The 23,434-nt window shown below is 41.6% G+C and overlaps 1 protein-coding gene across 1 annotated transcript in view; it reads left to right on the top strand.

Moving 5' to 3' along the window:
- Positions 1 to 5,169: 5,169 nt before the first annotated feature.
- Positions 5,170 to 23,434, top strand: part of PPM1L (protein phosphatase, Mg2+/Mn2+ dependent 1L) — a 242,093-nt gene continuing 223,828 nt past the window's right edge. Inside the window, exon 1 of the mRNA XM_079766399.1 lies at positions 5,170 to 6,385. Within this exon, the coding sequence (XP_079622525.1) occupies positions 5,987 to 6,385 (399 nt within the window). The 5' untranslated portion in view covers positions 5,170 to 5,986. The remainder of the gene's footprint in view (positions 6,386 to 23,434) is intronic.

Below are 23,434 nucleotides of genomic sequence, written 5' to 3' on the forward strand. Positions count from 1 at the left end.
TCCAGATATAGGGATTATGTATTTTTGTCTGCAAAGAACATCTCCTTCTGCTGAAAAAGGCTTTTTCCCACCCATTTAAGCAATCCTATTCTATATAATCTATCTATATAAAAGGGTAATATGCTAATTAGACCGGGTCAACTGGCCATCTTCCTGATGTCCAAATTCCTTCTGGACAAAGCCATGGTGGTGGGGGCTGAGGCAGAGAGGGCAGTTGGGGGCAAGATCAGGCCGGCAGGGGAGGGCAGTTGGGGGCAACCAGGCCAGCAGGGGAGGGCAGTTGGGGCGAGATCAGGCCGGCAGGGAGGGCAGTTAGGGATAATCAGGCAGGCAGAGGCAGTTGGGGGCAAGATCAGCCGGCAAGAGAGAGCAGTTGGGGGCGAGATCAGGCCGGCAGGGGAGAGCAGTTAGGGGCTATCAGGCAGGCAGGTAGAGGCAGTTAGGGGCGATCAGGCAGCAAGCAGGTGAGCGGTTAGGAGCCAGCCATCCCAGATTGAGAGAGGGGGGACGGATATCCCCCAAGGGTCCTCAATTGGGGAGGGTGCAGGCTGGGCTGAGGGAACTCCCCGCTCTGTGCACAAATTTCGTGCACCGGGCCACTAGTACTTATATAAAATGAATTAATTTTGTTAGATTAACTGCTAAGATTAATTTTCACTTAAAGGGCATTTAAAACACAAGATTTATTATATTTTACATCTAGAAAGGTTTTATGAGAAGCACTGCAGATTTAATATAGTTCAATAGTCATGCTCATGATTAACCATTTAGCAAAAGGACAAATATCATTTTTAAGATAAAATTTATAGTAAGGGACCCTTATAAGAAGGAATTTTTATCACACTTTGGAAGTATATATAGAAGCAAAGTATTTTCAAAAACCATTTGGCGATAAATTGTGAGGTTAAACATTTTTATTCCCAACTATCCAGTAATTTCACTCCTATAGATATACTTTAGAGAAACTTTTGCATATATATATATATATATATATATATATATATATATATATATATATATTAAGATAGTAAAAAAACAATTTGTGAAATCATTGATTATAATAGTAAAACATTGGCTTAATCTCCACAGAAGAAAGATGAACACATAAATTATGAAACAGTATACAGTGGAATATTATATAGCAGTGAAAAGGATTGAATTACATGAAACAACATGGAAATATCTATAAATATTTCACTCAATATAATATCAAGTTAAAAAAAGTACCAGAAGACTATATACAGTAAGACAACCTTTTAAAAAAATATATTTTTTTATTGATTTTAGAGAGGAAGGGAGAGATAGAAACATCAATGATGAGAATCATTGATTGGCTGCCTCCTGCATGCCCCCTACTGGGGATCGAGCCCACAACCTGGCATGTGCCCTTGACTGGAATCAAACCTGGAACCCTTCAGTCCACAGGCTGATGCTCTATCCCCTGAGCCAAACCAACTAGGGCAAGACAACCTTTTTATAAAGCTCAAAACCAAGCAAAACTAAAAGACTATATCACCTAGTGATGTAGACATATGATGACCTTATTTTTTTAAAGATAAGGAAAGATAAAACATAAAATACAGGATAGTGGCTTCCTGTGGAGTATGGACAGGAAGGTGGGATGGGAAAAGAATCCCTAGGCTGGTACAAAAATTGGTCACAATCCAGTTTTTAGGTTGGATAGTGGGTTCATAAGTATAGAACTTAGGGTTTTGCTTCCTAAAAATACTTTCATACACTCTTTTGTATGTATAGTTTATTTTTTTGTCTTTCTTTGACTGATTTCACTTGTATGTATAGTTTAAAAGGTTATACACACATAAGGTGTATATCTACAAAATATTAGTAAAAGAGTCATACTCAATACCTAGTACATATTTATAAGCAGACTAGAGGCCCGGTGCATGAAATTGGTGCACTGTGTGTGTGTGTGTGTGTGTGTGTGTGTGTGTGTGTGTGTGTGTCCCTCAGCCCTCTTGCAGTCTGGGAGCCCTTGGGGGTTGTCCAACTTAGGGGAGCGGGCCTAAGCCGTCAGTCGGACATCCTTAGTGTTGCAGCGGAGGCAGGAGAGGCTCCCGCCACTGCCACTGTGCTTGCCAGTTGTGAGCCTAGCTTCTAGCTGAGTGGAGCTCCCCTGTGGGAGCACACTGACTTACCACTAGGGGGCAGCTCCTGCATTGAGCATCTGCCCCCTGGTGGTCAGTGCACGTCTTAGTGACCAGTTGTTCCATCTTTTGGTTGATTTGCATATTAGCCTTTTATTATATAGGATGTCAGGACAATTTAAGAATACAAATCAAACTGGGAAATTTTAAAATGTGCAGAAATTTCTGTGTGTAAGAGGCTCATTTAAAATTCAGAGATTTTTATTTACATTCATCATTAAGAAGCTCTGCTGATAAGTCACTTTACATTTGATTTTTACAACTTTGTAATAAGTGGCAAAACCAAAAAAGTAATGAGGACATTATGGAACAACATCATACTCAAAACAGATTTATAATTAAACTCTGTTCTAAAGATTTCTTAAACCCAAAAGATACAATTCTGAAAGTTTCTTCTGAGAATTTATTATTTTTAAAAGCTATTTTTTATGTTCTTTATATACGTGCAAGGCTGACATGAGTTAATTGCATAGTTGAAATAGTAATTACCTGGTAACTATTTATCACTATTATTATTATCTCAGGAAAACCTAGGATTGCAACTAGCTTTGTTCATTATCATGTCACTTGTAATGGTAAAATATTTGCATAATGTACATTGTATGATACTCTTTTCTTCCCTGTGAAATTCAGATAATATTTTACTTTAGCAACAAATATTTTAGGCTTTTATGTAGAGATTAAGGAAAGTTAACTTGTACTTGTTTTCTGCCCCACAAATATTCATAGTGCTTGTCTCAAAGACTAAAGTCTTTGTGGAATAAGAACTTGTGTATTCTTTTTGAGATTTATGTAACAGATTTACTAAAATGTTACTAGAGAAGTATAAAAATTAGACTAATCATCTCAGTATCAGCAGGCAATCAATGGATGTTAAAGTATTGAATTGGTGGTCAGAACTGAGCTTGAATTCCCAACCTCTTATTTGCTGAATTGTGATATTCATTTAACATCTTTGTGTCTTACTGCCCTCATATTTATAAATAGAGATAATAGCTCCTCTAACCTCCTCACAGGCTTGTTATGAGAATGGAAATATATATGAACCTTTATAATCTCAAGGAATATGCAAACGTTAGTTTGTCACTAGAGTAACGTCTTTTTTATTTCTCAAATATATTAAAATTCACAGTAAACTATATCAAAAAGTTTATTTAGGTCTCTACAAATTACTATGTAGACGACATGTATTTCTTAATAGAAATAAGAAAATGCTGATAGGGTCTGCTTGAAAAATCATTCTACTGATTTTCACACAAAGTAACTACTTAGATGTAAATATCAAAGACTCTATCCACAGACTGCTTAGAACATTTAGATTTATTAGTGAAGTCAAGCCCTCCTTTTCCTATTTAACCTCCAGAGAGACCAGTGTGGTCTTTTCTCATCTTTATTTAGGTATTATGGAAACAGAAATCATGCCTCTCACTAGTATCTGCTGTTATCATCATGACATTAATGAATTACCTTTGCTTTATAGTTCCCAAAGGCATTTGAACCCAATATCTCATATTTGAACCTCATAATTTATGAGTTTGGGACAGAATGACCTAATTTATTTCTAAACTGTTTCTTTATTTACCAGGCACAAAATACCGAAAAGTAGAAAGCAGAACAGGAGACCATATCTTAGTTGTCAAAAATTAAACACTGTTAACAGTTTTTCATATTTCCATCCTGTTTTTTCTATGCATGTTTATGTAATTGAGGTCATATGGTATATGCCGTTTAGAAGTCAACGTTTTTCATTTTTTTCTGGTTATGATGGCAATCTATGCCTTTCGTAAAAACTTTGAAAAAGTTGTAGAAAACAGACAAAAGTCCAAAGCAGAAAATGAAAAACACACACACATATAATATACTACTGTGGTTAACCTCCACAAACATTTTGGTGTATTTCCTTCCAGTATTTTATTCCTTCTTCTTTTTTTTTTTAAAACGTAGTCGGGCTCACACCGAGGCAGGAGTGCTTGGGCGGCCTCCACGGTCCAGTGCAGCGATGGGAACTGCAGATCAGCACTCTGCTTCCTGGACAGGGGTAGTGAGAGGGAATCGTTTCCCTTCACGCTCACCCGTTTCCGTATCCTAAGCGGATGTGTACATAGTTCTCTTCTTTCCCCAACATCTTCACGGCCACTGACACCTGCCCATAGTTCAACAAGTGATCCTGATGGCGTCTGGAAGCCCCTACTCTTCTCCGCGGTCTCTCCCTTCTGCCCATTGAAAGACTCCCGCCCCCCACTTCACCTTCGGCGAAGACTGAGGAAGTGGTAGGAGCTTTACAGGGGCCTTCAAACCCAAACAGCAGTCAGAGCCCTCGCCCCGCCGCAGGGTCAGGCGACCACCGTGTCTCCCCGGGAAGGGTTGTGATTAAGTGGGGCCTTCGCGGCGAAGTCTCCGTTCTAGGGATGCCGGCCGCCCGCAGAGAGGCCAGCGCATCTTCGCCTCTCCCGAGGTTATCGTCGGAGTGCATTTCCCTGGGGCTCCGACTCTTCACATCCTACTGTTCTCGGGAGGCTCTTTCTCCTCTAAAGCTCACGGATCGTCCTTCGCCTCTCGGGGATCTTGGAAAGCCTCGGCCACCGAACCCCAAGGTCCGATCCCCTTCGCTTCGCTTTGCGAGCCCGGAGAAGTGCGTCCCTCCTCGCTTGCCTTATGCCTGGCGAGGCGGGGACCGCACTATTGTGCCGCCTGCCGGAGGGGGGGACGCTCACGTGCGGCTCTCCGCTTTCCAGCCGGCTGCAGGGGCTCCCGAGATACCGACGTTCAGACCACCAGGCTCGGGATTACATTGTCCTGGGAGCCCGCGCTGAAGGGAGGAACGGCCATACACTGAGCTAGGCAGCGGGCGCACCCCTCTGCTCCCCCTCGATTCGCCTGGGCCGCACGGGGCTGCCGGCGCGCCAGCCGCCGCCGAGCTTCCTCAGCCTTTGACAGCTCGGCCCGAGCACCTCGCGGCCCGAAGTCCCCGCTCCAGGGGCGGGGCGGGGCGGGGCGCGCGCGTGCGGCGAGGGGCGGGGCGAGCGGGAGGCGGGAGGTCGGGAGGGGGCGCGCGATCGGAGCCGAGCGGAGCCGAGCCGGGAGGTGCTGGGAGAGGCAGGCAGAGCCGGGCGGCTGCCTGCGTCTCGGCGCCGTTCGTGCCGCGTCTCTGGGCTCCGCGTACCCCCCACCTCTGCTCAGGCTCCCGCAAAACTTTTATTCTCTTGGGCCCCCCGGGGTGTCTGAAGGAATCGGAGCACTCGGCCGGCTCTGTGCTCCCCTGCAGCGCCGGCCATAGAGGGGGACCTGCATCCTTCGCCCGCCGGGCTCTCGCGCCCCGCGCCTCCTCACCTGCTGATCCGCACCCCGGAGCTGAGAGGGTGCACCCGAGCCGGGGCCGCGCGGACGCCAGCGCCCCCCGAACTCTCTCGCCTACCGTGGCAGACCTGCCCCGCGCAACTTTAACTTGATTCCTTGCGCCCAGCTCGGGCACTAGCTGCTGCCGCTGCCGCTGCTGCCGCCGCCGCCGCCGTCGTCTCGGCCGCCGCCGCCTCACAAAGGCGCGCAGGGAGGGGAGGCGGCGCGGGCGGCGAGCACTGGCGTCCGTGCGCTAGGCGCGGGCCGCCGGGTCGCCGAGGCCGGGAGACAAAAGGGAAACTGCCTCTGTTGGCGGTGCCTGGTCGGAGTAGGGTGCCTCCTGCCTGGCTCCGCGGTCCTCCTTCCCCCCCGCCATCGGCTGCTGCTCCGCCTCCCTCCCGGCGGACCGTCCCCGCAGTGCTCTGGGACCCGCCAGCCTTCGGGGCGCGCGTCGCTGCTGGTGGTTCGGGCGCTAGCGATAATAAATGATAGAGGATACAATGACTTTGCTGTCTCTGCTGGGTCGCATCATGCGCTACTTCTTGCTGAGACCCGAGACGCTCTTCCTGCTGTGCATCAGCTTGGCGCTGTGGAGTTACTTCTTCCACACGGACGAGGTGAAGACCATCGTCAAGTCCAGCCGGGACGCCGTGAAGATGGTGAAGGGCAAGGTCGCAGAGATCATGCAGAACGATCGGCTCGGGGGGCTCGACGTCTTGGAGGCCGAGTTTTCCAAGACCTGGGAGTTCAAGAGCCACAATGTGGCGGTGTATTCCATCCAGGGCCGGAGAGACCACATGGAGGACCGATTCGAAGTTCTGACGGACCTAGCCAACAAGACGCACCCGTCCATCTTCGGGATCTTCGACGGGCACGGGGGCGAGGTAGAGTTTTCTGGGGCTGTGTGTGTGTGTGTGTGTGTGTGTGTGTGTGTGTGTGCAAATAACAGGACGTTGTGTGCTGGAGGGGGCGGGGAAGGGGTAAGACTTGGGTGCGAGGGGTGTGGTGAAGACCTGGTGCCAGATTGTCAAGCCACTAGTTCCAAGTTGCCAAAAACATTTTTGGACTCAGACTTCTTGGGACTGAGGGTCCCTTTGGGAAGAGGGAGGGTCATCCTTAGCTTATATCGTGCCTCATCATTTACGGTGTTTCTCAAGGCCAGAACCCAGCAAATGACTGTGCTGGTTTTGCGGGGAGAGTTAATGGTTTCTACAGTGAACTTTGGCCTGGGGTCTCGGCGCCTCGGTTCTAGGGTTTGAGACCTAGGAATGCACAAAGAAGGAAGAAAATACCTTTGATTCTAATTAGGGAAAAGAGACACAAAATGCAGAGCCGAGTCAGTGAGGATGAAGGAAGCTGTGACTCCTTCCCATCGCTTTCGCCTTGAGGAGGAACCCTAGGGACTTCCCTGCGCTTCTTGCCAACTCCATTAACTTTGCAAATGCAGTCGGGCTAGTTGACAGCAGCGCCTCGCTGGCCGCTTGTGTTTAGCTGGTTCTGCAGCCCGGGACCGGAGATGCCCCTGGCATTTGCAGAGGTGGCGATGCCAGATCTCGCCCCTGCGCCCTGGTCGAAGTGAGGCGCAGACGGCTCCCAGCTTCTCAAATCCTTTATTTGGGGTTCACGTGTTGAGGTTAGAAGGCCGGCTGAGGTCCCTCGCCCTCTTTTCTGCGGCACCCTGATTGCGCGCTGGGGCTCAGATTTCCTGGAGGTCCGGGGAGGATTGGCTCTGGTCCTTGGGCATGGGCCCAGTAGAAATGAGTGGCAAATGTGACTCCAAAGAGCACCGGGCCAGCCACCCCATCTCTCTCAATTTGGCAGTTTATAACAGTTTCATTGTTGCATATTCTTCTTCTTCTTCTTCTTTTTTTTTTTGGCAGCATACTTTCTTCCTTATGTCCTCCCTACCTTCTTCCCACCCCTTCTTCATCATTTCCCCCCTCTCCTCACAACCCCATGCTCCCATCCAACTTTCCCCCAAACTCTCTTCTTAGCCCTTCTGATCTCTGGGTGGGCTGTAGGGGATGTCATTCTCTTCCCATCTTTGCTTGTTCTTTGGCATTTGTTTTGGGTGAATATTGAGAAAGCTTTCAATTAGTTATCTTATCTGCATTCTATCTCTGATATTAAGTCACTTCACCTACCACTCTGCTAATCTGTCCACGATGCTGTATCTACCTGCCTTGTAGAACCAGGTTTGCCAGGAATGGCAAACTTAGTTGGAAAATTTATTTGGTGGAGCTGAAATCAGTTTTTGCTCTTTCCCATTCACCCTAGCTCTTTCTATTCTGACTTTAAAAATGAAGGTTTCCCATTGGTTGTAAATGTGTAGCCTCCTGTGTAGTGTGGGTTCCTTTCCCCTTGGTCAGGGAGTGGGGGAAAGATGTGAAGTTAATTGGAAGAGATGCTGTGTACTTGGGTACTAAATATTGACATGGTTGCCAATATGATAACTGATATGTTTTCTTGCCTTGAGTCAGAATGTTTATATTTTCATTTTGTGTTCTATTCTGTGATGGGTCTTCTAATAAAGCTTATATTTCTTAAACATTTTTATAATTAAGTTGTTGGCAGATGATAATCTGTTCCTGGTCTTAGAAAGCACAGCTTTATTTTTAATTTAGAGGTCTGTATGTAATGTTAATGTTGTGAAACTTTGGCTTTTGCTTGTCTGGTGTGCTCTGTTGGCATGTTTTATTCTGCATGTGTAAGTGAGTGCTATTTTAAATTTTCTTTTACGTTGATATTTTAAAACCTGAAAATTGCAGACCCAAATTGGTTGAAAAATTTTCAGTACTGTCTTCTGGTAAATGTGTCACCCAGAAAGGGGACTAGATAAATGCTTTTATTTAACCAGAACTATTTTACGTGTACAGGGCTTTTCATTAAATTTTTAAATAATAGAGAAGTGATTATTGTTAGAAAAATTATGAAATGCTTTTTATTCTGCCTTACATTAAAAATCCCTCTCTTTGTAAAATAATCAATATTATCACATTTTAAGGTAATTTCTCTCTTGCTTTTTCTTTCTTTCAAAGGAAATCCCACCATCTAATTCTTACCTTTTGTGTTGTTGGGCTCCTTTAACATTCACCAGAGGAGGGTGCTACTGTTTGGTTTTGGTAGAGATGATAGTTATCTTCTTTCAGAGAAGAGAAAGCTTTTTCTGAACTCTCTGTTATTTATACAGTATATATATGCTGCCTGTAGAGTGCTACAGAAGGTAACTGAGGAGGCTAATTTTATTTCTAATAATTCACACTAATAAGATAGGCTATAAAAAACCCACCAGGGCCCATCTAGAATGGTAGTGCTTTTTAGATCCAGGAAGTAGGACCTAAGCCACATCGTGTGTTCATTTTATCCCATTTTTAGATGAGATGTTTGTTGATGGCTGGAGAAGTTGTGACCTTCCTAAGGCTACATGCCTAGTTCAAGGCCTTCCGTTTGGTGATTTTTATATGAAACCACTGGACAGATTAGTTTGCACATTAACCCGGAAAGGCAGATAACACACTAGGGATACAAAGGTGAATGAGACGTGACTCTCATTCTCAAAAAGTTTCAGTGTAGTGTCAGAGATAGACCTATATGCCAAAAATTTCAGCTATGGTATACATGGGGTGATAGGGAAACACCGAGGGGGGCATATAAATCAGACTGGGAGGTGGGAGGCCTGGGAAAGACACCATTTACTTCAAGGTTGAAAGCGTGGGTTTTGGCTTGACATCTAGCTTTGAATCTCTGCTCTGCCTTATACTAGCTATCACCTTGGGCAGGTTGCACTTTATCTGGGAGCTTTTAATTTGAAAAAGAATAATAGTGCATGCAAACTGTACCCTCATCAATTGTATCATACACTACCTAGAGGAATGCCAATGGAGAGAAGGATATGGAAGAAGAAAGTTTAGAGACCAAAAAGTATGCAGTGTTGGGGCAACAATATCCAAGGAGAGAGGCCATACATGTGAAAGCTACAACGTTGATCACTAGAAAGGTGTGTATGTTGGATATGGATCATTCATTAGGAATACCCCAAACTCTGTCTCTCTTTATTCTAACTTCTGGTGAACTGACTATTAAATCAGGATTCCCAGTATCCTAATATTGGGATAGCAATACCCTGGCTTCAGGTACAAATTTTAGGATTGGTTGAAAGAATATTCTCTATGATTAATTAATAAATTAGTATTTTTTTGAATCATATATGAACATTTATTCCAATACTGCCAGCAGTATGGGAGAGCAGCAATAAATTGGTATTCTTATTTGTACTTCAGGCTCTTATGAGTTGGGTTAGCATGAGTTAGTTCTCTTGAGTCTATTCAACTGTGTATTTTTGGCAAAGATATCTTTGGCTTTGTTATGTCAAGGACCAGACTCTGGATGACTGCAATTTCTAGATGGGTGAAATCTTAAAGAGCCTTGTCTTGATGGTCCTATAGGCCAGCTTCCTCGCTTGATATGCTTGGGCCCTTGAGACATTCTAAACACCAATACTATGGGTAGATGGTTGACTGCATGTGTGTATATGTGTGTGTGTGTGTATGTGTGTGTGTGTCTAAAGCTATGGCAGTGATTGTTTTGCTGTATAACAAAGATTAAAACAACTAAGAGGTAAAAAAAAAAAGCTCAGGTTGTATCAAGTGATGTGGGAAGTTTATTTTAAAAATTAAAACATAATGTTTATCTATGAAAATTTTTGTGTGCTTACCTATAATTTTTATCCACAGGCAAAGGTGGGTTTTGTTTTATTTTTATATATTATCTGAAGAAATATCACCAATTCTTTGAAGCAACTTTGTCAGTGTCCATGGCTGAAACCTATCTAGAAGAACAGATTGTTATGTATTCCATATGCTTATAGGCATTACTATATTAAAGGTCATATATTATTATATCATACATTTGACAAACAGCTTGGCCAGTGGTTAAGCTCAGAGTTCCACACTTCTCAGCAGAGAGAAGCTGTACTTCAGATGCTTGTCAGGGGCTACAGTCTTGAGGCTCAGCACTTCTCAGGAGCTCAGAAGAGAAACAGCTCATGAAGGGTTGCCTGAAGGAACTAAAAAGTCTAGTTCTTTCGATGAGTGGTTCTTAACTTTTCTGGAGTCCTGCTTCTCTTTGAGGATGTTGGGAAACTACAGACATATCCCCCAGAAAAAGGGACATGTGCATCAAGTTTTGTTTATAATTTCAAAGATAAGTGGATGCATGAAGCCTCTGGATTTTAGGTTAGTCTAGATACAATGAAATCTGTTTCTGATAAATCTAGACCTGCAGGGAGCTGTCTACTTGGACTCCTTGGCCCGATCGCCTTCCTCTCCATCATTTGCAAATACTGATTTGTGTGCTGGCTAGTGAGGGTTGTTATGAGGGGTGGTCTTCCAAAGCTGTCTGACAAATCAGCTGCAAGGATGTTATTGGGGACTTTTTATGCGGACCAAGGGAGAGATAGTTCTCTGATAGCTTTTTGTTTTTATCCGAAGGATGCCAAATCATGTACCTGATTGGATTGTTTTGTGTTTGTTGGCAGCTTGCAGTGTTAGAACCAAACCTCTGGCCTGCCTCTAGCAAATATGTGGAATTTTACTGAAAACATTCATTTGGTGCATGAACTTCACTCCCAGGACAGCTTATCTTCCTACGTTTGGCTCCCCTTTGTCCTGTTTCTGTCTTTCTCGTCTTACATATGTCATTTTATCTTGCTCTGGTATATGTATTTGTGTAAGCTTCATTGGATCCTTTCTGAAATGAGATATGATTCTGAATAAATAAATTATGAGTTGCACAATGAATGATCTGCTTTACAGACATTACAGCTGCTGCTGGTAAATGTTGGGCTCCCATATTACTGACGTACAAGAGGCCTATGGATTTAGTGTGGACAGATGCCTTATGGTTTAAGAGAACATTTGCATTATTTTGGTTTAAAATGGCACATTAGCCCTGGTTGGGTGGCTCAGTCGGTTGGAGTGTCGTCCATACACCAACAGGTTGTAGCTTTGATTCCCAGTCAGGGCACATACCCAGGTTGCAGGTTCAATACCTGGTCGGGGCAGGATGTGTTTCTCATATTGATGTTTCTCCCCACATCCCTCCCTCCCTCCCTCCCTCCCTCTCCCTCCCCCACCCCCCCTCTCTCTCTGATCAATAATAATAATAAAAATCTTCAGATGAGGATTAAAAAAGGCATATTAGCATTTCTGACAAAAAGAGCGGGTGCTTCCCTCTTAATACCCATTCCCCCTATGCTTTGTAGGTGTAGGTGAATGTAGGATTCTGGCTGCTTAACTTGGTACATCTTCTGAACAGATTGTTTAGAAATTCAGTTCAGTTAAACCAACGTTTTCTGTATACTCTGCCATAGGTGGAAAACAATGTTACAATGTAGTGCTCTCTATGATACCCAAAGATGAATCAGTGCATTCTCTGCCCTCCAGAAGTATTCTATCTACTGGGAAAGATGAGCTTTTTAAAAACAGCAGAGCTTACCAGACCCAACTGGACCACCTACAGGAGGGGAATGGCCTGACTCAGGGAGCTTCGGAAGTCTTGGATAATTTTTTAAAAGTATACATTTTTATTGATTTTAGAGCAGAAGGGAGAGGGAGAGAGATATATAAACATCAAAGATGAGAGAGAATAAAAAATTGGCTGCCTCCTGCAAGCCCCCTACTGGGGATCGAACTCGAAACCTGGGTATGTGCCCTGACTGGGAATTGAGCTGTGACTTCCTGATTCCTGGGATGACGCTCAACCACTGAGCCATACTGGCTTGGACAGTCTTGGATAATTTTGAAGAGGAACTGACATTTGACAATATTCTAGCAATTCAATAGAGACTGGTGGAGGGAGGATGAAAAGATGACATTACAGGTGGAAGAGCAGTGTGCCAATGGTCTGGAGGAAGTAAAATGCAGGCACAGTTGGGAGAAAGGCAGGTAGCCCCATGTCATGACCCAACTGCTGTCATTCTAGGAGCCCACTCATTATGTCTTTCCATATTTGAGGAGTACCCTCTGTGTTTTGATATACTTAATATTGTTTTTGGGCTGACTATTTTTAAGTTAAGTCTATTATTTAAAAAAGAAACTTCTTATCAGCACTATAGTGGAAAATCCATACAATGAAACTCTTGGCCTCCAACTCACTAGAAGCTGTCTCCATCTTGATGGCATAGAGTGATTCTGAAAAGATTCCTCTCCTAGTCTCTGGTTACCTCTGTCTCCCTCCTTATTCGTTTTATGAGTAGAAGGGTGGCTTTTAAAATTTAACTGTTGGCCAGAATTTGAAGCGAGGCAGGCTGCTTGCTCCCTTCGCAGAAGGAAGTTACCTCTAATGATGCCATTCCTTGAGGTACCCCGGTTTGAAACAGCTTTCCACCGTGACTCACATGGCAGATGAGATTTCATATATAATATACCTCGGTGGGGAACGCAGAGTTATGGGCAGTTCCCAGTGTTCTCACAGAAACCCCACCTCATTTCTAATGCAGGTAAATGAGACGACATTATAGGAATAAACCTGAATTCTTTTTAGCTTATTTAAAAAAAGTAAATAATTCACAAGTTATGGTACTCGAGCCATTATTGGTCACAAATTGTGACATATTTACAATGATAAGACACACCAGTGCGCTGGGACCACAGTTGAGGAGGCTGGCCTGGGTTTAGTGTACACTCAGGTGATGCTCTGGAACTGTTGTCAGCACTGATATTGAAAGCCACGCTGAGGAGCCTTGGGCTGTGGGCTGTAGATGTTGGAGAACCATTGGATAGTTTTGAGCAGAGGAATGGCATGTGATCCATGCTTCAGTACTCCTGTCCCTATAATCTATAGAGAAGATCGATGTGAATAAACAAGAGAGAAAGGGGAGGGGAGGTAAATTGGTAAGGCTGGGCCAAAGTAGTGAAGATGAAACCCAGGGGTGTGGGCCATTGCTGAGAGAGAGGGGGAGGATGAATTAGAGACGCTCTGAAGTGGTAAGACTGCCGTCTGGGCGGCACCATCAAAATGAATGAGGGCAGTTGGATGGAGGAGGAAATTTGGACAATAGTGAGTTCGGCTATACATTTGTTTCCTTTTTCCTTAGATTTACACATTTTTCCGGGATTCATAAAACGTTTGTTGACCATTTGGTTGTTCCATTTGTAAAACATTATATCTGTCATACCTTATCTAAATGGACACATTTTAAAACAGAAAAATATACATTGTTTATAATATCTAATTATCCAAATGGTAAGACATTTCTTACTATTTTACCTTGTTAAGTTTAGGTGTTGTTACAAAGTCTGGCTTTTCCAAGACTAAAAAACAGCATGTTTTCATTCCTCTTCATTTCCCTGGCACTGATTTTAAAATAAAAAATGTGTACATCATTCAGTCTCAGATCTAAGTGGTCCTCTAGGTGGTTCCTAGGCTCTGATCAATTTATTTATTTTTAATATATTTTATTGATTTTTTACAGAGAGGAAGGGAGAGGGATAGAGAGTTAGAAACATTGATGAGAGAGAAATATCGATCAGCTGCCTCTTGCACACTCCCCACTGGGGATGTGCCCGCAACCAAGGTACATGCCCTTGACCAGAATCGAACCTGGGACCCTTCAGTCCGCAGGCCGATGCTCTATCCAGTGAGCCAAACCAGTTAGGGTGGCTCTGTCCAATTTAAATAGAGGCAAATAATTCTTTAGGAACTCAGTTTTTTATAAAAGGTAATATTTTTATTTTGAGTGTTAATATTTGAAGCATTTGTTTTATTCTTAACTTCTATTTTGATCTTTGTCTACTTAAGTAATATTTTCTTATGGTTTAAATTTTTCACTATTTTAATAATACTACTTAATGGATATTAAAATAAATCCAGATCAAGTTAAAATATTTTAAAATAAATTAATTTTAAAATTATAAAAGTAATATGACTACATGATAGATAGTATAAACCCCCAAATTAATCCAAATCTTATTATCCTGTGATATCTACTATTAAGATTTTGGTGTATTATTTGCTTGTATTTTTTATATGCATTTTAAAAAATACGTTTTTAGTGATTTGAGAGAGGGGAGGAGAGAGGGAGAGAGAGAAACGTGGATGAGTTGCCATCCCTACAGGGATCAAACCGGAAATCTGGACATATCCAAGATCCTGCATTTGGTGTATTTCATCCCTGGGAACTGCTCTCAAGGAAGAAGCAAATGCAGTCCAGCAGGATGAGACTTTTCATCTAAAACTAATCTCATAGATAAGAGATGATAGAAATAGCAGTGGGGAAATGTTAGGGGCAAGAAAGGAATATTGGGGACTGGCTATGGTTGTGGGAAATATTGATCATGTTCTGTTAACCAGGATTGCCTTGTGTTGGTTAAAGAAAGGACATTCTGACCTGGCTGGGAGTTGTACACCCTCGGGACCTGGGAGTCAACCTTGGAATATGGTCCATTCTCATGGAAAGATTTTGGTTGCCCAAACAATGGAGTCCCACTCCAGCCTCCTACTTTCCCATGCCTGTAATCCCTACTTCCCCATGCCTATAACCCAATTCCCCTGTGTGATCTTTGTCCTGCCCTATATAAGCAGCTGGCTTATGGGGGCAGCAGAGCAGATTTTTGTGGATGACCTGCTGTTCTCCCATACTGCAGGCAGTATTGGAAAAAAACAGGTCCTTTTCTGAAAACAAAACAATACAACTCTCCCACCCCCATAAACGCCCCCCCCCCCAAATAGCCATTCACAATAAACAATAATGGTTTATGTTTTTAAAAAAAATATTTTTATTGACTTCAGAAGGAAGGGAGGATAGACAGATAGAAACATCAATGATGAGAGAGAGTCTTTGATCGGTTGCCTCCTGCACACTCCCGGGGGGATCGAGCCAGCATCCCAGGCATGTGCTCCTGGCCGGAATCGAACCTGTGACCCTTCAGTCCACAGACTGTTGCTCTATCCACTGAGCCAAACTGGCTAGGGCAGATTTGTGTTTTATTTTAAAGTAATAAAGGCTTGACTTTAGGAAAGTGTATGGGGTGAATATATCCTTGCATAATTTCTCTTCATCCAGAAGCACTGTTTTGTTTTTAGAAGACCAAATAATGTCTTACTACCAAAATGATTGTTAATTTTAAACAGCAAAATATTATTTTTCTCATTTGTTTATAATACTGGAGTTGGTATGTTTAGTTTGAGCAGATGCTAGTCTTGTGTTTCCATTCCAGGAGGCTACTTAATAAATTACTCTCTTAGTCAACCTTAAGTCAAGCCCAAGCTTTGGTGATGGCTAGTTATAATCTGTTTTTAATATAAATATTCAAAAGCAAAGTTTAAATAAACAAAGGAAGCCATCATTTAAAATAGTCACTAGCATTATAGTACTCTTTATAGCTTTCTTTTATAGTTATAGCCCTCCCTTGAAAAGTATGAAATATTTTAAGTAAATATTCATGTAGAGAAAAACCATGCATACTGATAAATTGATATCCTTTCAATGAACTTGAAATCTGTGCTATGTGAAGCTGTGCTTAAAGAGTGAAGATATAGCCCAGCTGGTGTGGCTCAGTGGTTGAATATCGACCTATGAACCAGGAAATCATGGTTCGATTCCCGGTCAGGGCACACACCAGATTGCAGGCTCATCCCCAGTTTGGGGCCTGAAGGAGGCAGCCAATCAATGATTCTCCCTCATCGTTGATGTTTCTATCTCCCTCTCCCTCTCCCTTCCTCTCTGAAACCAATAAAAATATATTTTAAAAAAAGTAAAGAGAAAATATTTTACATTTGAAAAACAAATCTATAAATTTAATTACTTGATTTCTCTGGATAATTTTTTACCCTTTCACTATTTAGTGAGAACAGGCCCCAATGTAATGGACCCTTAGCTGCCTCAACCCTTCCTAGAATGAGGGAGGGCTATGGTAATTGAGTCTGTAAAGAATGAGACTTCCTTTCCTCCTTTCCTTGAAGACTAAGGAGTTCCTGTCTGCCTCGGGGCATGGGGTTCCTCTGAAGGTAAGTTGGGGGCCACTGCATATAATTGTGCAAGAGGGACATGTACAGCAATACCAGAGACATCATTTTATAATGTGTCCAGAAGAACTGTCTGCTCCCCAAGCTAGGTAGCGCTGGGTCTATAATCACTTGGAAAGAGCATCCTTCTCTAATTTGTACAAAAATGAACGGTTCCATAGCATTAGGTTTCTTTCTGAGACTCACATTCTTTATCATACCATCCATCACTGTTACCCTCCATATTCTACACCTGTGTGAGCAGCTGACAGATAATCTATGTGTCTTACTTGCTAAACCAAAGACCAGTTATCCATTGCACAGCGTGTCAGAAAACCTTATGACTTCCCTGGAGAAGTGAACACTTATTTGCATTTGCTTTTCCATGATAATATTCCAGGTTTTGGTCATTATAAATGTGAGTGGGAATTTAATGCCCTGTAGTAATGAATCTTAAATATTTCAAATTATATCTTTAATAAGACAGTCTCTATTCAGCACTGCTCTTGGACAGTAAAGATTTTAATCTAAAACCACTTAAAAATTATTCTTTTAGCTATAGAATCACTACAGAGTTGGAATGGTTCTATTCTAATAAGTATATAATGCTATTTTAAAAAAATCTAATAAGTATTTCATTTCTCTTTTTAATTAAGTAAATTAACTTTCAGTTAAATTAGTCACTGGACATTTTCTGGCCAAAGAAGTCTGTACTGACATTGTCAGGATTTTATGGAAATTGATTCATAGGATTTTAGTCATGTTTGCTTTTTTCCTCCCTAGAATAATGAGGTGCATTTGCTACAACAACTGGTTTACATAGGTATATGATAAATATGGGTGTCCTAGAGTTTGGGATTAAGAAGTTTTTACTTCTCTTTTATTTTAGCACTTAGATGTTTTTCTCAATTTCTGTTGAGAAAGAAGATAAATTTTGTCTTTAGATAGGCTTGGCAGGAATCTTGAATTGTCATATAATCCAAATATAGTGCCTAAGGCTTCACAGCTACATGAATAATCTATTTTTAAAGACTTTCATCAAGGAGATTCCATTTGTCCCTGAAGAATTTTTTTTTCTCTGTAATCCTTTCTTTCAGGAAATTCATCTTATTATGGGAACTAGATCTCTTTGGTTTAAGCTTATTTCTCTTTATTTGGCCCTCAGCCAACATACATTAGGATTAGGTTGTTGCCATTCATATTTCAGTAAGATTATAGTAATAAAAAGTTTCCTTTTTCCCCCTCCCCCATTTTAAATAAGTGCATCAATGTATGAGAGAAACACTCATCTCAAAGGAAAAGGAGACACAAGGTAATTTCTACCAAAGACAGTATCGAGCTAGTTTGGTAATAAAGGGAACGTCTTCCAGTTTTACAGATTAGTGGAGTAAATTCTAGCTAGATACCTAGATGGTGCATTAATTGGAAGTTTTTGGTGGCAAGTGATAGAAAACTCAACTGGCAGCAGCTTAAACACTAGTGACATTTATCGTCCAACATAAGGAAAGGAATGGAAGTAGTTGTTTCCAAGACTAGTGAATTCAGCAGTTCAGTAACTTCAAGCCTTTTCTAAAACTACATCCAGAGATACGAGAAAGAAACTGTATTCTTACAGCCTGAGGAAAACCTCTCTAGAAACTACCGCTCATATCTCCTAGGTCAGAATTGTCTAAACTCATGACGTGGCCATGGGGATACTATCGTCTTGGTGAACTCTGACCCAACATAGTTCACCTTGGGTTTGGGGAGGAGCCCAGCCCCCTCTGGAAGTCCTGAAAGCTTGAAGGTGAACAAAACTAGGGTTTTGTTAGCTGGGAAGAAGGGGAATGGTTGGGAATGGTTGTTGGTGGGCCCCACAAGTGGTAATGGGGTTCAGAGATGGTGGCCTGGAACATTTCTTGTCTGCACATTAGCAAATTCATCAGACAGTGGGGCTATAAAAGTATATAACACTGACATGGGGAAAATTAGCTTTAGAAGACTTTTAAAAAGGGTAAACCATCATATTTTCAATTGGCTTCAGGATGACTTTGCCTGGGAGCTGAGATGTAAATTTGGTATTTTAGGGCCCTAACAAATCTTAAGAAACGATTAGGTAGTTTTGTAACTCAGATTTTCTCTCTGTTCTGTGTAAACTAGCAACAAGGAGGGGCCTGAGTGTTTAGAAAACAACAAAGTGGATTCTTTTCCTCTAATATATGTTGTTCAGTATGGTTAATGCTGCTGATGAATGTGAAACGTATTAATGTACCACAGCGGTTCTTCTGTTGTCTGTCCATTTCTATTTGACTCTCTTCCTGTTTTAGACAATGAATTTGTTGGTAAAATTCAGTAGAATTTTTGTCCCTTAAATATTAGATATTGTAACTTAACATTATTATTTTAAATATTTTAATTGATTTCAGAGAGGAAGGGAGAGAGAGAGAGAGAAAAAAACATCAATGATGGGAGAGAATAATTGATCGGCTGCCTCCTGCACACCCCACACTAGGGATCCAGTCCACAACCCAGGCATGTGCCCTGACCAGGAATCAAACCATGACCTCCGGTTTCCTAGGTTGACGCTCAACCACTGAGCCACGCTGGCTGAGCTATGATTTTGTTTTAAGGTATTTGTCCAGCCAGTGTGGCTCAATGGTTGAGCATTAACCTATGAACCAGGAGGTCACTAAAATCAATAATAATAATAATAATAATAATAATAATAATAATAAAAATATATTTGACTCCACTTCAGGTCAAAGAGAAGAGATTCCTGGGAGGTTCAGAATTTTTGTACACATTTTGGAGGGGGACAACCTGGCAGTGGTCTAGGATTCAGAGAGAGGGGAGGGCGCTAAGTCTTCAGATTTTTCTATAGACCAAATGAATGCACTTGGAGTAAATTCCATGTGTGAGGATGAAGTACTCATCCTACCGCTGCTGCTACAAATTGGTTACAATGAGGGCATCTTTTAATTATGTTGTTCTGACTGATCATTGCCAGTCTATACAAGTGCCTACTGACTAACCTTCCCATTTAGTTTTAATAGCCTTTCTGGTGATTCATTCTCTCCTTTTTTCCCCTCAAGATATGCAATCATATTGTCTACAAAAAATGTTAATTGTGTTTCCTACTTTCTAAATAATTGTACTTTTTGTTTTTGATTTTTTTTGCCTCATGACATGAACTAGAACAGAACAATGTTTTGTAATAGTCACGATAGTGGGTGTTGTCCTGTTCCTGTACTTGAGATTATTTTAAAAGTTTGAGATGAGCCCTAATTGGTTTGGCTCAGTAGATAGAGCGTCAGCTTGCGGACTGAAACGTCCCAGGTTCGATTCCAGTCATGGGCATGTACCTTGGTTGCGGGCACATCCCCAATAGGAGGTGTGCAGGAGGCAGCTGATCGATGTTTCTCTCTCATGGATGTTTCTAACTCTCTATCCCTCTCCCTTCCTCTCTGTAAAAAAATCAATAAAATATATTAAAAAAAATAAAATCCAGTTTCTATTTAAAAAATAAATAAAAGTTTGAGAGGAATGTGAAATGGCTTCCATTTATGGATAACAGGGCCAACATTTTTTTTTATTAATATAATGAAAGATGAAAACCAGTGGTAAAGTAGGAGCCAAAGAAGAAAGGATGGTCATAGTATAGAAACATAGAGAATGAATGATCACAAGAATGGATTAGAACATGTGATGCTGAAAAGCAGTGGGCATTGATTGCATTGATCACACAAACACTGTCTTTGAGGGAAATTGTCATCCATTTCACAGAAATGTCCTAGGATCCAGTGGTCGGCAAACTGTGGCTCGCGAGCCACATGGATAGGGGCTTAATCACAAAGAACAACAACAGCCTGTAATCATTGGAATCGAGAGTCTAGGTCAGTGGTCGGCAAACTCATTAGTCAGCGGAGTGGCAAACCGCGGCTCGTGAGCCGCATGTGGCTCGTGAGCTGCAGTTTGCCAACCACTGTCCTAGGAGAGCATTAGTCTAAATCATAGGCACAATATCGACTGAACAGGATACTGATCTGCAGGTTGTGGACGACCTGGAGAGATACACACACACACAGGAAACTGTCCCCCTGGAGCTGGAGGTCTGGTGCTATCTGCTCTGGCATTTCATCTGGTTTTGATGAAGGGTGTCCTTGTTTTATCTGGGATTCCTTTGTAGAAAACCCTTGCTCTCATTTTCACTACCTGTCTTGTAAGGAAGCTGTAGCTGCTTAAGGAAGAGTCTCATACTGTGTGGGGTTTAATGTACAAAGACAAAATCATGCATAGCCAAAATTTCCCTTGCAAGATTTTTCAAATCGTCCATAAAAAAACAGTGATTTTGTACCTCTCATTCTGTAGACTATATACTATGTAGTTATAAACATATAATATCCAAAGTAATGTATAGTATAGAATAAAGTATATGCATATAAAATAGAGCTTAACAGTGTTTTAAATGATGTAGAGTATCTTGAGTTTGTGTAAATTTGTGAATAATACCATTTCTCTGTATCTTCTATAAGATAACAGAGTAAGAAAGTGAAGAATATTTTGATTTTTCAGGTGGTGACAGGAACTTTTTTGTTTTAAAGAGAGCATATTATATATATCCTAGTGTGATCACTTTGAGAAAATGTCATTTCTTAAAATTTTAATGATACAAAGCAGAGTAAACATGTGGCTTTTTGGAGTTAGGAGTAAGATGAATATATCCTGATTATTTTAAAAGTCAATTTTAGAAAGATAATTATAATGCCATATTGAATACTTTATTTTTGATCTAAGTGCCAGCCATATCTTTGGCAGCAGATGGGAATATAGAGAGATGGGCGCTCAGCCTGGTAATTTATACTCATAAACACATAGAAAAGGTTTACACTTGCTGTTTCTTTCTGACCTATATGGCTTGAGACCCTGCGGGATTTTATTATCCTTTGATTTCAGAGGAGAGACCAATGGGGAATCCGACCTCTCCTTCTTTTCTGGCATCTCTCCTGAGCATCTGATATGGTACCTTCAGGCCTAAAACTGGTTTGGTAAATGTCTGCTCCTGGGTTTGTCTGAGAATGAGACTCTTTGAGCAGCAAAGAATTCTTGGAAAGGAAGCTTTTATTTTTAATACCTATGAGATCCAAGTGGCTGCCGATGAAGAAATCACACGGGTAAGGAACTGGGATCCTGATAGTGTCCAGAGCAGCTCTGCACATCTCTGCGCACCCCCCTGTCCCAGCCACAGACCCTGCTCTGATCCGCAGAGCCACACAGAGGTGGAAGTTCTTTATCCCCAAAGGATTTTGTATTGTACAGTTTTAGACGTGAAAGAGTTCAGGTAAGCATTTACTTTGGAAATATTGCTTAAGTAGGCATTCTTTGATGAAAGGACAGCTATTCCCCCCCCCCCCCCAAAAAAAAATAGAATAACAGCGAGAGTGCCCAACTAATATTCCCACTTTACCAGAGTGATACCTTCATGGTGACTTTATGTTATGGTTATTAGGACATCTACTTTCTTCACTTACGACATTTTAACATTGATGCAATGTTTTTTGGTATGAATTCCCTCTTCAGATTTTTCCAATTGACCCAATTCTTCTTCCTTTTTTAAAATAGATTTTTATTGATTTTTTTACAGAGAGGAAGGGAGAGGGACAGAGAGCTAGAAACATCAATGAGAGAGAAACATTGATCAGCTGCCTTCTGCATACCCCCTACTGGGGATGTGCCAGCAACTGAAGTATATGCTCTTAATTGGAATCAAACCTGGGACCCTTCAGTCTGCAGGCATCTGCTCTATCCACTGAGCAAAACTGGCCAGGGCCCAATTCTTCTTTTTAAAAACAGTTTTATTGGGGTATGATTGACACACAATACACTACACACATTTAATATATAGTTTGATTAGTTTTGTATATGCCTGTGAAACCATCATCATCATCAAGATAACAAACATATCCATCACCCTCAAAAGTTTCTTCACGCCCCTTTGTCATGCCTCTCTTCTGTTCTTCTTCAATCCCTCCGTCTCTAGGCAACCACTAATCTGCTTTCTCTCACTATAGATTTAGTTTTCATTTTGTAAAATTTTACAGAAATGGAAAGTTACAGTATGTACTCCCTATTTTTTTGCCTCCCCCTGCACATAATCATTTTGAAATTCATCTATGCTGCTACATCCATCAATAGTTTATTCGTTTTTATTGCTTAGCATTCTATTATGTGGATATACCACAATTTGAACATCCATTCACATGTTGTTGGACATTTGAGTTTCTTCTACTTTTTGCCTGTGAACATTCATGTACATGTCTTTGTATGGCTTTTATTTCTCCTGGGTATATATCCTAGGAGTAGATTGGCTGGATACTATGGTAGGTGTATGTTAGTTAAAAAAAACACAAACAAAAACTACTAAACTATTCTACAAAGTGGTTGTGCTATTTCACATTTCATTCAGTGGTATATGAGAATTCCAGTGGCTTTACATCCTTGCTGGTCTTTTAAATTTGAGCTGTTCTAGAAGTGGTTTCTCAACGTGGTTTTAGTTTGCATTTTCCTAATGACTAATGATGTTGAGTATCTTTTTAGGTACTTCTTTGTAAACATGAAAGAGGAATGATTATTAAATCTTGTTATCTTATAAAACCTGACTTTTGTCCTTGCCTCTGTGGTGTGAGTGAAAGAAAGAGCAAGAGAGGTGAAAGGGCTAGACATGATTAGACATGACCCCCTCTTACCGAAAGGAGAGAGGCCCAGAAGTATAGCCTGGAAATAAGAGGTGTTGACAGATTGCACAAGGTAACCAAGAAATCAGATGAAACAAGGAGAGCGGGAGAGAAAGACTAGGGCCTGTGACTACTAACGATGGTTTGTATTATCAGATTCTTTCATTTTTCTAAAACCACATATTCTTTTTTAAAATATATTTTATTGATTTTTTACAG

The sequence above is a fragment of the Cnephaeus nilssonii genome (assembly GCF_951640355.1).
Source record: "Cnephaeus nilssonii genome assembly, chromosome: 3".
Classification (NCBI taxonomy): domain Eukaryota; kingdom Metazoa; phylum Chordata; class Mammalia; order Chiroptera; family Vespertilionidae; genus Cnephaeus; species Cnephaeus nilssonii.